General features: G+C 31.6%; 1 protein-coding gene across 1 annotated transcript in view; it reads right to left on the minus strand.

The window, feature by feature from the left end:
- The window catches only part of LOC124356189 (guanylate cyclase 32E-like), a 42,806-nt gene extending 31,808 nt beyond the window's left edge, over positions 1–10,998 (minus strand). The window contains exons 1-3 of the mRNA XM_046807373.1: positions 10,889–10,998; positions 5,491–5,640; positions 1,074–1,173 (exon numbers count right to left, since the gene is read on the minus strand). Of these exons, the coding sequence (XP_046663329.1) occupies positions 1,074–1,173; positions 5,491–5,640; positions 10,889–10,928 (290 nt within the window). The 5' untranslated portion in view covers positions 10,929–10,998. The remainder of the gene's footprint in view (positions 1–1,073; positions 1,174–5,490; positions 5,641–10,888) is intronic.
- Positions 10,999–14,468: the final 3,470 nt, after the last annotated feature.

Raw genomic sequence — 14,468 nt, forward strand, 5'->3', positions numbered from 1 at the left:
GTTTTTAAATAAAACAAATCTTGGGATGAGTGAACCATCTGCCTTCTTAATTTTTCGACCACATTGTTAGAGTAAATATGACTATTTTGTACCCAGTAAGGCTAATCAGGATAATGGCTAAGACGTTTTCAAATTTGTTGTTTTGGATCTGGATTTTTCTTTTATCAATATTCAGCACATTATTTTATTTATCAGTAACATAAGGAACCAATGATCAAGAGTCACCATAACGTCAAAATGAGTATAAATGTTAATGTATGTGCTTAAAGAGTTAAACAAAAGTTTTTGAAATTTACCCTTTTATGGAGCCAACAAACTTTACAATGCAACAAGAACAAGATTCAATAATTCAATAAAGTCAAAAAATATTGAATACTTACGAGACTAACAACTATTATGTGTTTTACAATTCTATAATCCATGTGATGTAATCGTCTATTCCTTATATGATAAATGGTACACAAAATACTATATTTCTCTTGAGTCATTGATTGATAACGTCTTCATGCTGTTATATAGAAGAATGTAGGTGATAAGATACATTTGACTTGTACATCCTTCGATACTTAAAACAAAAGTACAAAAACTGTTCTTACTTGGAACTGGAAACTTTATACAAGACCCTTTATTTGAAAGCGAATACTCATAAAGACTTTTTGTGATGAGTATAATAAGCTTTGCTTTGTGTAGCTAATATGCTTCTTACAATTAATGCTAATGAACAGCAATATATAAAGCAACAATGAGATAATGCTCTACATATATTCCAGTCCACAAGGATTGTGACCTTTATAGATAAGCTGCTATAAGTCCCTTAACACCAAAAGTAATATGTAATCCATGTATACTACTCAAGGAGACCTGTCCATTAATTTCAATTGATAACTTTGTTGTATCGCTGACTAAAGTGTTGCGCAATAAATAAGACGTAAACAATTGGCTTGCTATATTGATTATTCCCTGAAAATAAGAAGGAAGAAACGTCATATTTATAAGCACATAAAATCATAATGTTTGATGGTTAATAATAATAACAGTTCGACAAGAGGGTGAGGGTTAGGTAAGGTACCTACTTATAGCGGGGGTTCCTGGGGTGGGACGGGGTCAACTTGAGCACGGAACGGAACCCCTTCAGCTCGGCACCCCCCTGGTGGATAAACGGGTCCAAGTATTCTGTGTGACAGGACATACAGTAAGAACAATCTGGCTCACATTAACACAACTGAGCTAACATTTTCAAAAAGACTGATTACATATATGAGTGAAAGGACGTGTTACATATAATATGAGTAGAACAAAGACTGATTACATATAAGACTGGTACAAAGACTGATTACACATATGAGTGGTACAAGGACGTGTTACATATATGAGTAGAACAAAGACTGATTACATATAAGACTGGTACAAAGACTGATTACACATATGAGTGGTACAAAGACTGATTACATATATGAGTGGTACAAGGACGTATTACATATATGAGTAGAACAAAGACTGATTACATATATGAGTGGTACAAATACTGATTACATATGAGTGGTAAAATGACTGATTAATGTACATATTTTACTCTTATTAACATAGTATGAGACTTTAAGATTTTATAATTTAAGAACTTAAGAAATACAGAATTTAAGGATTTAAGAACTTAATTCAGTAAAAATATCTAAGCTTAGTAATTTGTAATCTAAGTAATGAAAATTTTAAATTACATTCTTACATTACTTTTAATAATTTAAACTCAAAAATATAATTTTGAAAATTAAAACTGAATTAATTATTTCCTATCAATTTCCAATTTGTAAAAAATTACTTTTGTTACAGATTACTTTGAACTACATGAAATTATTAGCTGTAACTACCATTCACTAATCTATAAAATCAATACATAAAAAACATATGTATAACATATAATTTTTACTTAAGGTAAAAATGTTTTGATGTAGAATATCCTTACTTTGATAAGGACTAACAACTTTAAATACTTACCAAAGTAAAATAAAACACGTAAAAGACAATGCAATAATAATTTTTTTGCTACAATATTACATTAAAATATAAAACTAAACCACACAAAATGTAGCAACATAATTTCAAAATAATGTTGAATTAATTATAAAAACAACAAATTTATTATAAAAATTCTCAGTCTGGTTATTCAATAATTTTAAGTACTCCACATTTATACACCTGTTATAATAATATCCGTCGCAATCATGTTTACTACAAATAGTTTACAAAGCGGTATATCTCCAGTAAATACATTGGATCATAATCCTTATAGATTATTCTATATGTATGTATATAAAGTATATAATATATATAATGTATATAATATACAATTGTATGTATATAAAGTATTAAGAATTTTTTATTTGCGCAGTGGAAATGTTAGAACAAATGATTTTTTGCACAGGACTAGAAGTATAGATAACAGAATTTTCAGAATACCGAAAGTAAACAAAGAATCTTTTAGGAAATCCATTCAGTATATAAGACCGAAGCTTTTTAATCAGATTCAAAGCGAAATAAAATCATGTAATATCTTGAATTGTTTTTTCTAAAATGCTGAAAGCTTGGCTTTTGACACATCTTAATATTGGCGTTTTAACAAATGTTTTGACCTGAATATTCAATTTTTTCAAATAGTGCACTAAATTCTGAATTTATTTTATTTTACCATTATTGCAACTTTTTGTTATTTTTCCTTGTAATTGGTATTAGCCAAACTTAGAATTAATATATCAGATTTATTGTGATTATAGATTAGTGAATGGCAACTTTGTCTATTGTATTGTATATCTATGTATACTATATGTATGTGTATATATATGCAGTATATATATATATATGTACTGTTTTTCATTATATGCCTCTGGACGCTTTAGTCAGATGCAGACGTCATGGAGAGCAGCTTGTTGGCTGGAATATTGTTTTTATTAGGAAAGTACTCTTTTTTTCTTTATTTTTGTAAACTGCTTTGGTTTTTTTACGCTGACCAGCTACTGGTTTTTGGTCAGTGTATTTCCAAAGAATGTAAATTGTTTTGTAAATGGTGGAAAATAAAGTATTATTATTAATAAGGATACGTCAGATTGCTACCATTCTAGAATAATATTATAATAGTAGCCTACTAGTTTATAGCTTCGCCCGCAATTTCTGTACAGCGTTCCGAGTATTTGATTGAATAGGTCACACTATTCCAGAAACACTGACTATTTTGGACCAATTTATAGGAACTCCAAAGTTGAAGTACTAGGAATTATATCAGTATTTTATATACCTAATCAGTATGGTATCTTTTAAAAACGGACGTGGTGTCCCTTCGACCATTTTCTGGTATAAACAATTGCATTTAGTGTTTTTTGTATTGCTTTTAGATTTTTGTTAAGGTCACGAGCTCACTGCGCTCGCTTGTTTGCTCTAATTGTAGTCACGGAGCGAATGGTTTGTTGAATCATGCTAATGCCCAGTCCCTCAGTTTTTGTTTCTCCATTGTAATTATGCCGTCTCACAGTGTCTAAGGAAACCAAATTCAATAACTTACAGGTACACATTCACATTTTGTTCATTAAGTAAAATCCAGAATAAAATAGTTTGTTGGTTTACCTTGTTGCCACAATATTAAAATAATATGTGTTGTTATTATCAAACTTACTTTATGCTTTCACTCTATATATGTAAAAAAATTGAAAATAGTGGTTCAATGAATAAAAATATATTTTTTCTTTCATATTACAATGTTTACACATAACGGTTATTAGATTTAACAGGAGATTTCAATTAATATTTTAATTATTTAACTAAATTAAACTTTAGAGACCAAGATGGGGATTTTAACTGCTTTAGAGACCAGGGTCACGTAGCTCAGTGGGATTTTCGAAAATATACTTATATTTATCCCAGGTAGCCATGTCCATTTATGAATGTCCATTTAAAATTTCTGTAGAATCGGTCGAATAGTTTAGGTGTGAAAACAAAACAAATAAACAAAAAGCACTTTCACATTTTATGGCGAGAGTTTGTGACACATTCAAAAAACAGGGGTTCATATTAATAAGGCTTCATTACAAATATATTCAGAGAAAGTCAAAGAAGTTCTAAACAAGTTCGCTTGTTCGCTTGCATTGGATGTCGAAAGTGAATTTCCATAGTAATGAGGAAGCGTGTCTTTTATATTTACTGCAAATTACATCCTTTCTTACACTTTACATTTATCAGATACTAAAATCTTAACATCAGATATGTGGTTATGTTGTTCCTTGATGACGGAGTATGCACACTTGCATGATTTTAAAAGGGGGATAAGGAATTTTAAATTTCACTTAATTCTGTACATAAAGGGAACAACCTATTTCCTGAAAACTATTAAAATTATGTAGAAAACTAAATTACTTTCAAATACGTTACCTTAATTTTACTTTCAAAATTACGAACATCCCGTAATTCCATGACTGAAAATAGATTCTAAAAGTATTTGACGTTTAACAGGGGCATCGGTACAATATTTAGGTCAATAATTCCAATTCAAGACCAAACATCACTCATTAACTACGCGCATATCATCCATCACTTGTAATATAGTACGTAAAAAGACATTTTCAACCCATATTATACGAACTAAACTGAGCATAATGGAAATCTATAGTGAAGTGTTAGTACTGACTTCGTAAATCAGACTAATAAGGTCAATTATTGGGCGAAGTGAAAAAACAAGTAAATAGTCGCAGCTACTACTACGATGTAGTAAAATTTTATTGAAATGAAATTAATAAACAACAGCTATCACTTGGTAGTTACTAATACAGGCCGTCTGGAACAGAAGGTAGCTGTTACTTCCTTACCATCTACAGTACTACACCGTAATATTTACTCTAACATTGTGGACTATGGACCCTCCGCCGCAATTGCCAATGGCGCATTGTAGCGGGTACAACTGTTATCGCGAGATAACCGATTCAGACAACGTCGAGCGTGGCTGCTGCTTGGATGTGTGACTGCTGAGCGATCCTGTCCTTGCAAGCAGCCCGCCTGCCCGGCCATTGGTGGTGGTTCGGAAGTCACTTTTAAGCCGTTGGTCCTTAGGCTAAGTGTTAGAGAGGGCTTCTTAACTCTAACCTCGACTGGTGAAATAACACATTTAAAATGACACAGCTCTAAACGACTTTTGAATGAAACTGTAGGTCCTCATAGTGTTCTGGAACAGCGCTTTTGTACATGATGTTTTATATAGTTTTTTTACAAAATACCCAGTTATAAAAATCATTAAATAATAAAACAATCAAAGTATAATACCTTCAAAACCAATCTTAGACACTATATCTTTAACCAATTCAAATTTAAATCCAAAATAGCCACAGCGCATGAAACTTTTAAAATTTAGGTGTCAAATGTTCTTTTCGTGGCCAATTACTTATAGGCCGAAAATCAGGAGTTAAAAATTTAAACTTTCTAAGTTAAACTTACATCATAATTACACAGTCTTACCGCGTTGCACGATGCTACGCTTGTGGTCAGGGTCGTATATCTCGTCGTCCACTGATATAACTACGTAGTCTCCCTGTTCCAGCAGTCTACGCTGCTGTAGACACCTTACAAAGTCCACCAAAGCGATATGCTCTCCAACGAACACGTAGACTGTAAAAAGAGCACTGATATAATGATTTGTTATACAAGAGGCGAAAATCTACCTACGAAAGGAAGTACAGTATGTGAAATACAACTTAAAATCTCCTACGTACCGTAGAATATAATGAAATTTAAAGATTCGCGCACACAATGTATGTGTTTCATATATCATAAAACAATATGCCATGGTCAAACCATTTGACCATTAGGCAGATAAATAATGTGCTTGAACAAAAAAATACAACTTTTTTCAACACACATCTAAAAAAGCGTCTAAATTGGAAAGTATTCTTCATACAATTATTATAAATTATAAAATGATAATCTCTTAAGTATCATAAACAACAATAATGGGTTGAAAAATGAGTGTTATAACTTTCAAAAAGCTGAACTTAAATAGATATTTCGGACTCACACCTATTTTCTACAACCTCCTTGCACTAAAATCGGACATTGAATTTCGTTACATAAATAGCCGGTATGTTATTCTAGTGTTTAAAGTAGGTTAATATAAAGTTATGCCCTATTATTATGTTCGACAGTTTTGTGTGACAGAACGGTGCCCATATATCCAAATTTTCAAATGAATCACGGTATCAGAAGAACGTTGTCCTACCGTTAGTGGAATGTCGTAAAAGTGTCTATCTTCACAATTTTTTGTAAAGTAGTCTATAATGAATAAAAATTTATAGTAATGCAAAAGGAATAAGTTTATGATATATAAGAAAACACATACCATTAAATTTTAATATATATTAAACTACACATACACATTTTTAATAATATATTAAACTCCTTGACTCTAAAATATATTAGAAAAAGTATTTTTAATAATATATTAGTCTAACAGAAAAAAGTATTATAATTAATCCAGTAGCAATTAAACAGTTTACGAACAGGTCATGTATTTACGTGATACAACTCAGATTTTTAGTATTTACAGGAATTTTATAAACATTAAAACTGTATATACATTTTTGGCTAAACCCCACCGTTTCTACGTGGCTATCACTCTGGCGTCAATTATAACCACATTTTACTGATATTCTTCTAAAAAGGTTTTCTAATAGCAATTAAAATGACAAGGAGGGATAAGTAAACATCGCTAGGAGCCATTCCAATTCCATATGTAAGTGCAGTTACATCTATCTCCAGTGTTTGTATTACAACTGGACAAATAAGATGTAGTAGAACACATTTTATGGCCTTTGCAAGAACATTTCTTGCTCATGTGAACATGAATATATATATATAATATTAATGAAGTACTTTTCTTTGAATTGAATATAAAAACTATTGTATCAAAAGTGTTAAAATTAGAGTATGATATATTACATAAACACACCTTAATTTTTGGTTAAATTAATCAGCACAAATTGTCTCTTTTGATCATGAAATTAATCCCATGAACTTTACTAAGCATTATTTAAATTCTCAAAACGAAAAACTACTCTAAAACAGTTTTTGAAATGTATTTTTACATAAATTTATTTCTAACTTCCAATTGCTTTATATACATATAGTACTCGTATATATATATACATTATATATATATATATATATATATATATATATATATATATATATAATGTTATTAACTCTACTTATAGGGTTATCTATATATATTAATGTAATGAAAAGTAACTAAAACCCTTTTTAAAATCTTTTTATTGATATACACGTGTTTCGGTTTTCAACCATCATCAGTGTACATTAACCTCTAAATAAATAAATAAATAATAACCAATTAAATATACAAATGTAGACCTTCTAAACACGTGTAAAATTATATATATATATATATATATTAAGAAAATATAGTGTGCCTAAAAGAGTTATTAAGTACAGTTTTACATAATTTTAAAACGGTTTTACATTGAAATACGTTGAAAATCATAAATACTCTTAGTTTGATTACCAGGAATAAAGATTTTTATTTGAATCAGGAGTAACAATGAATGTTTCAGCAAACTTTACAAAGAGTAATTCCAATTTGTATAAAGTCGGTAAGACAGCGCAGTTAGAGGTGTGGTGAAGAGGCAATATCAGTACTATGAGAATGCAACTCCTCCGGAGGAGAAATAGCCGTCTCCAGCTAAATTACTGCGTTAGAAGCTATGTAGAAGTCAAGCGTAACTGAGTTACAACTTTCCGGCGCTCTCGATTTTCTTTTTGAATATTTTATCCACGACAGCCTCTTCCATCATATTTAACAGAGGCTTTTGTTATAACCCAGTCTTCACGTTTTCCTTCCGATAAGGACCGTTTAGTATGAGATGTTTATAAGAGTTATGAAACTATCTGATTGTGGGTTGTGACACAGCTTTTAGTATTACGCTTGTTAAAAGCCTGAGCGTGATCATCTTCATTTGTTATCTTTTATACCATGCAATACTCCATTCTAATTATAATTTGTATCATATTATCCCTTTGATTTTGAGAACTCTATAATAATAGTGTAGCAACCGAGAGCTTATTGCTTTACATTGTATAAGCACACAACCTTGATGTTCTTGAAATCGGCAGAGGACTATCTTCTAACAAAGAAATAGATCAACACCTAGCACTAGCTTGATGGAGGCCTGAATGGAAAAGTACTGAAAGAGTTAAAAAAATCAAATTAATTTTTTTCGCAAATCATATTTGTTTTAGCTTAACACACTTAAAATTGACGTCAGACATAAACAACAGTTATAGCACCATAAGAAAACTAGATAATACTTATATTTATACTTTTTTAAATAGTCCGTCTGTATATGATTGACTAAGGCTGATTTAATACTTACTTATGTGTTTGCTGGTTAGCGTTAAATTTATCTAGTTATAAAGTTATGGTATAAGAAAAAAGTGTCATTTCAAATTCTAAACAATTTTGATTCCCTCCCATTTCAACCTAAACTAAACCTACATTGTTGTGGCGGACGATCGATCTTTTAAGAAAACTTCCTTTATAGAATTTAAAACAATGCTTTTACTATGCGAATTGCCGCGCATCTCTTAGACAATAATAGTATACAAGAAATAGTAGAAACTTAAATAGGTAGAGAAGATCTGATCACTACTGTGTAAAGATAAACTGATGAGCAAAACACAGATTAGTGTGCTCCTTTTATGTGAATGATCATAAATCTGTCAGTCAGGAAAGTAATTTCAATCTATGTCGGCATTTAGATACAATGTTATACTTATTATGGTGTAGTTGATATTATAATACAACCAATAATCCAAAATATTTAGTCATATATTTTACAATATCAGTTTAACTCAAAAAGATAAATAATACTATGTTTTTCGACGAAAAAAATATTACATACCAATGTGGTCTACTATAATATAGGAAGTTGTAATATATACGCTTTAAAACCGACACCCTCATGGAAAGCTAGTCTATAAAGTCACTTTGGGAACCCCTTTACAGTGTAATACGTCAGGTCTGAGAGAGAAACATTTGTTTAAAGTTTTAGATCCTCAGTAAACCCCAGATTTGTACGAGGCGTGATGGTGGCTTGTGTAATGCAAACTTCTGTCTCAACTGAGACTGCACTCGTATTGATCCGTGTGGAACTTCGTTAGATATTTCACATGAAGTTAGCGGTGGTTATGGGTGACACAGCCTCATTGTAGACGTAAGTACGGGGGCAGAACTAAACAGAACGTTGTCTACTAGATCTAAATATCACTCAGCTGTGGTGTGAGGTGTTGATTCAATATAAATCTTATCTCCAGTTCACCTTCCAGAGTCAAGTCTGCAACACTCAGATTACAGACGCTGCTCTAAGAGGAGTCAGGTGCGCGACAGCGTAAGAGTTTAGACGTTGCATTAAAAAGGAAGGTAAACTGGAGTTATACTCTACATTTGCACAACATAGTTAGATAAATGGTGTTCTAAAAAGTATTATGTAAGTATTTGAATTGTTAATAATTTACAATAATTTAAGAGAACTAAAACGTGCCTGGAAAATGACTAATAATTTTGTTCTTGTAAGAGCAGAATACTGAAGTGGTCCTAAAGGTTTGCTGGGAAGTCCGGAACTTAGATAAAACATCACGAGAGCAACTCTTTTCTTGATATTGAAAATTTAGTTACAGCTCACAGATAAGCTCAAAACATAGCTCAGGTAGGACTAAACATAATCATCTCTTTTAATGAGGGCAAGGCAAGAAGCTCCAAAGTCATTCCACTTTGATGTGATACAATTGGCTTTTGGTTGGGAAAACATTTTTTGTTCTAATTCATAGCCCTTTAAGGTATTCCCTGAAGACGTAAAAAGTGGAAACATACTTTTTGATTACTCTACGAGGGATACATTGGGGGAAACTTAGTAATAAATGTATGGATTTTAAAATATATAGTTATAGATTCAAAGAATAAGTTGTTTTTATTCTTTTATCACTTAAGAAAATAATATATTTTATTAAATGAAATTAATGAAAATTACATGTTTTTCAATAGGAAAAATCGATAGGAAAATATGCTTTTTTAAGCAATAGCATTTTGTACGAATAAAAACAAGTCACTTCATCCAACCATATTTTATGTAAACACTCTAAACAGTTCGAAATCCACAAAACTAGTCCATTTTTATTTAAATAGTCTAATACTGATATCTTTTACATTTGAAATAATTTGAAATTAAATTACATTTAAAAACTATTCATCAGACTCGCGTGCATCAAGAATATTATCTCCGTTTTTAATTATTATGTGTTTTTGTTATTTTAGTGGGAACTGTCTGTTCCACAGTCCGTCCCTCAATTATCTGATACTGTTATTGTATGGACATTATATAAACATGGGATAGCCATTGAACAATAGTGGAAGTAAGCAGAATAACTTAAAGGAACAATAACATTGATGCACTTGGAATTGGAATCACGTTCTAGGTGATGGAAGCAATTGTGGGGGGGGGGCTATCATAACGCTAGTGAGCGCTATGTTCAAGTCGAGGTGATGGAAGCAATGGTGTGGGGGCTATCATAATGCTAGTGAGCGCTATGTTCAAGTCGAGGTGATGGAAGCAATGGTGAGGGGGGCTATCATAACGCTAGTGAGCGCTATGTTCAAGTCGAGGTGATGGAAGCAATGGTGAGGGGGCTATCATAACGCTAGTGAGCGCTATGTTCAAGTTTCGACATTGAAGTTTAAAAAATAATTCAACTCTAGTCTTTTATTGTTTACTTCATGTACTTAGATGAATAGGAGAATTATAACATGTTTTGTCAGTTTAAGTGATAATTGGTTTGGAAAAGTAAATACCTCTAGTCCTCCTGTAGGTGTCAGCAACGATCTTCTCCATCTCTTGTATATCCTTGGGGATGTAGTTGTTAAACTCGTAAACGCCAGTGACCGATAGGTTGTAATCTCCTGCCAGATCCTGACAATCGATAAAAAAGTATTACATTACATTCATAATAGACATCATATATTAAGGTATGCAGTATAATCCACTATTTCTGGACATATACAAGCTGATGTTTGTGCTAAAATATAAAGGTACTAGGCAAATTGCGTTAGGTTTTTATCTTGTATCTGCCAACAAAGCGCAGCATAACATCACTTAAATTTAATTAACATTAATCCAATTTAATAGAAAATATTAAAATTATTAAAAAAACATATACAATTCTTTATTGTCAGCATCGGTTTATATTTAAAATCACTGAGATTTTATCAGTGTTATTTACAATGTCGCATTACATAATTTTCACTCTTTTAAAATTTAATCTACTTCAACGATTGGATTGTTAATCAATGATGCATAACATCTGGAAATACATGTTGTTTTCCTATTTTGACATTGTCAGAGACAGGAACCTACACAGAAAAAAGTGCGTAAATTAGGAAATGAGAGAGGGAAAGGATGATGGAAAAGGGCACTGACGTTACTGTTTCATTTTAATTCACTTAACTCCAAACAAGGGGTGAGGGCGTTGAACTCATTACCGGACTTCTCACTCAGGCCGTGTAACTGTGGTCAATTTGTTCCACGTCCCATAGTACGTTCAGCTGCTTTGGAGGGTTCCAATTGTGATTTCCCTCACTAACTAACTCATGTACAAAGAACTTTTCCATCGAGTTAGCTAAATTCCGTTAAATAGTTATCAGGTGATAAATGATATAATGTTAATACTCTACTCTTGAGATAGACTTAGCCACGTTCAATGAAGTTCAAACTAGTCATTGAAGAACTAGTCAGTCTCCAAGTATCTATAACATGGCTTTTTCTTCATATCGGGATTTCTGCGTTGTCCACGATCAATGTCCAGCAGCTGTTCCTCTCTACAATCCAACGAGCATGAAGTATATGCATGAATCCATTGTAAAATAGTTCCTTGCCTCTTGCAATGTCTACTGTGATGCCTAAAGTGATATTTTGACCATTCTATAAACTTTTGATTTGCTAAACTGCTGGATGGACTTTGGATTCTATCGAACATTGTTGCAGTAGTTGTCGAGTTATCTTGGTGAAAGAGTTCACATACCCTTTTCCTGTGTTTGTCAGGCGTGCTCCAAGGTTCTCACTTAAGCCCTCTTTTGTTTTTTATTTTCATCAACGCGATTGGCTGCGTCAACGCGACCTGAATCATTGCAGGCCACTTAGTGTATATTTAAAGTATTTTTGTACGATCTTCTCTTTTCAAGTTCAAATGCAGTGCAGCATTTAATGATGGACAACGTTGTTTCTTCATGTATTGAATGATATGCTACAGTGTACGGAAAGAAATCTCACCTGAAAAGGTAACAAAAACTTACAGCTAAATTGGATAAAAATATTAAATTCATATTGAGAACAAGTTGCTTCAACACTATTTGTTTATTGGAGAAACCAGTTACTTTAAAATCAATGTATTCAAGTATTGATATCCAGACACCATACGAAAACCAATCAATCTCGGTTGTTACTATCGATATTAAGTAATCCTAATCTTCGCAACAATCTTCTGGTCGAGTTAATGAAACTCTTCACTGTGTTAAGGCAAAAGGCCACTTCAGTCTCACGGAGATTGACAAAATAATACCTAAAGTAAGCTAAGCTGGCGCGAGCTACAGGGGAAGTTTGAAGTTCGAACAGTTCGAAACTTTTTGACAAACATCCTGAACGAGCGACCATTTATTCCGCAATGGAGTTTACGTTCCTCAAACCTTAAGAGGATTGGTGATAATGTTTTCATCGAACTCGTCTTTGTACACTTTAGCAAATCGGAGAGTATTGTTTCTAAGAGTCTTATTACTCAAGATCTATTACTCAGAAGATTTTATACAACCGTCCAATTTGAATTATACGATAGAATAAAACAAAATGAAGGTATATTCTACTTTATAGTTTGATCGAAGTGAAAACATTTAAAACAGTTTTGTTCTATTTAAAAAGTTTATATTTTAAAATATTTGAATTTAGCTATATTCCAGTTATATTGTTTGGCTACCTCTAATGTATGGAGAAAAGATAAAACACCATTAGGTACTTACGTCATCACACATCACGTCATGTCATCTATCATGTACGTCATTACGTACATTGATAGTGAGTCCAAGATTAGAACCGCCGCAGAGTGGTACAGATAGCGGGTAATTTGGACAAAAGTCAGTATATCTGACAATAGTTGTATAACCATAAATGTTTCCTATAACCTGTTTCCTATAAACTTTTTCCTATAACCCATTTCCTTCTGAACTGATATAAATAATTGCTGAATCAAATAATGACTAGTTTTATGATATAACAGACAGTAGTGTAACACCGTCTAATCTATAATATTCGTGTACACTGTATAATCTCTATTAAGAATTACCCATCACTCTATATGAGTTTAATTAACCATTAAACATATGAGTTAAGCTTCAAAATGCACGTTTTATATTCATTTCAAGCAGTATGTGCTAGATAAAATAAACAATAAAAATAATGAAAAAATATTATACTTCAGTCACATATGTTGCTTACATCTTATGGACTCGATCAAATCTTTATCACAAGGTTTTCTTTTATATTGATAAAGATTAGTGTTCATTAAGTCTAAGTACATAATAAGAGACGGTCTAAGACCATAACAAAATAAATGAAACTCGTGCAAATGTATATCTCACTATGTATATGCGGGTATAATTTGTTATTAAAATTATTTTAGTGGAGATTAACAATAGTTGTTTCCTTATTAACTTACACTTTATTTTTTTCAATAAAGTACACATACGAGTATAGTACAAATATTATAACAAGATGGACACAATATTAAGTGTATTAATTACAACATGTAATGAATGTTGACAACGAAATCTAAAAATTAAATAACATTAAAATGGACATCTATCGAAGAACATTTTTTTAAATAAACCAATGTTAACTTATTTGTTAAAACATACTCACAAATTAAAAATAATTCAATTATTAAAAAATAAAAATGTATTTGGTGGTCATGGTTTCAAGCCCAAAGATTAAACTGCAAATAAATTTAATTTACAGTTAGTAATGTTTAACACCTTCACTGCTACATGTTTCGACTTTAGGGTAGTCGAGAGGTGTATTAATGTATTAAGGGACAAGTGAATACTCAAAAGAAAGTATGTTCAATATTACAGATTTAACATAAAGCTATGTTATATACGGCGAGTAATATACAAATAACACAACACACATGAATTTCTTTTGCGTAATACAAATATAAAGTTATATTGTAGAAGGAAATATCTATATGAAATGTGTTAGTATTTGAAAATTGTCAATATCGTAGAAATATATTCGTTTAGTATAATCTATATTTCAAATATGCATCGTTCTTAGATTCGAGACAGGAGATGTCAGCTCAAGGAGTAGTCAGCCGTTTTTATGTACCCA

This window comes from Homalodisca vitripennis, chromosome 2 (assembly GCF_021130785.1).
Source record: "Homalodisca vitripennis isolate AUS2020 chromosome 2, UT_GWSS_2.1, whole genome shotgun sequence".
In the NCBI taxonomy this organism is placed as follows: Eukaryota; Metazoa; Arthropoda; class Insecta; order Hemiptera; family Cicadellidae; genus Homalodisca; species Homalodisca vitripennis.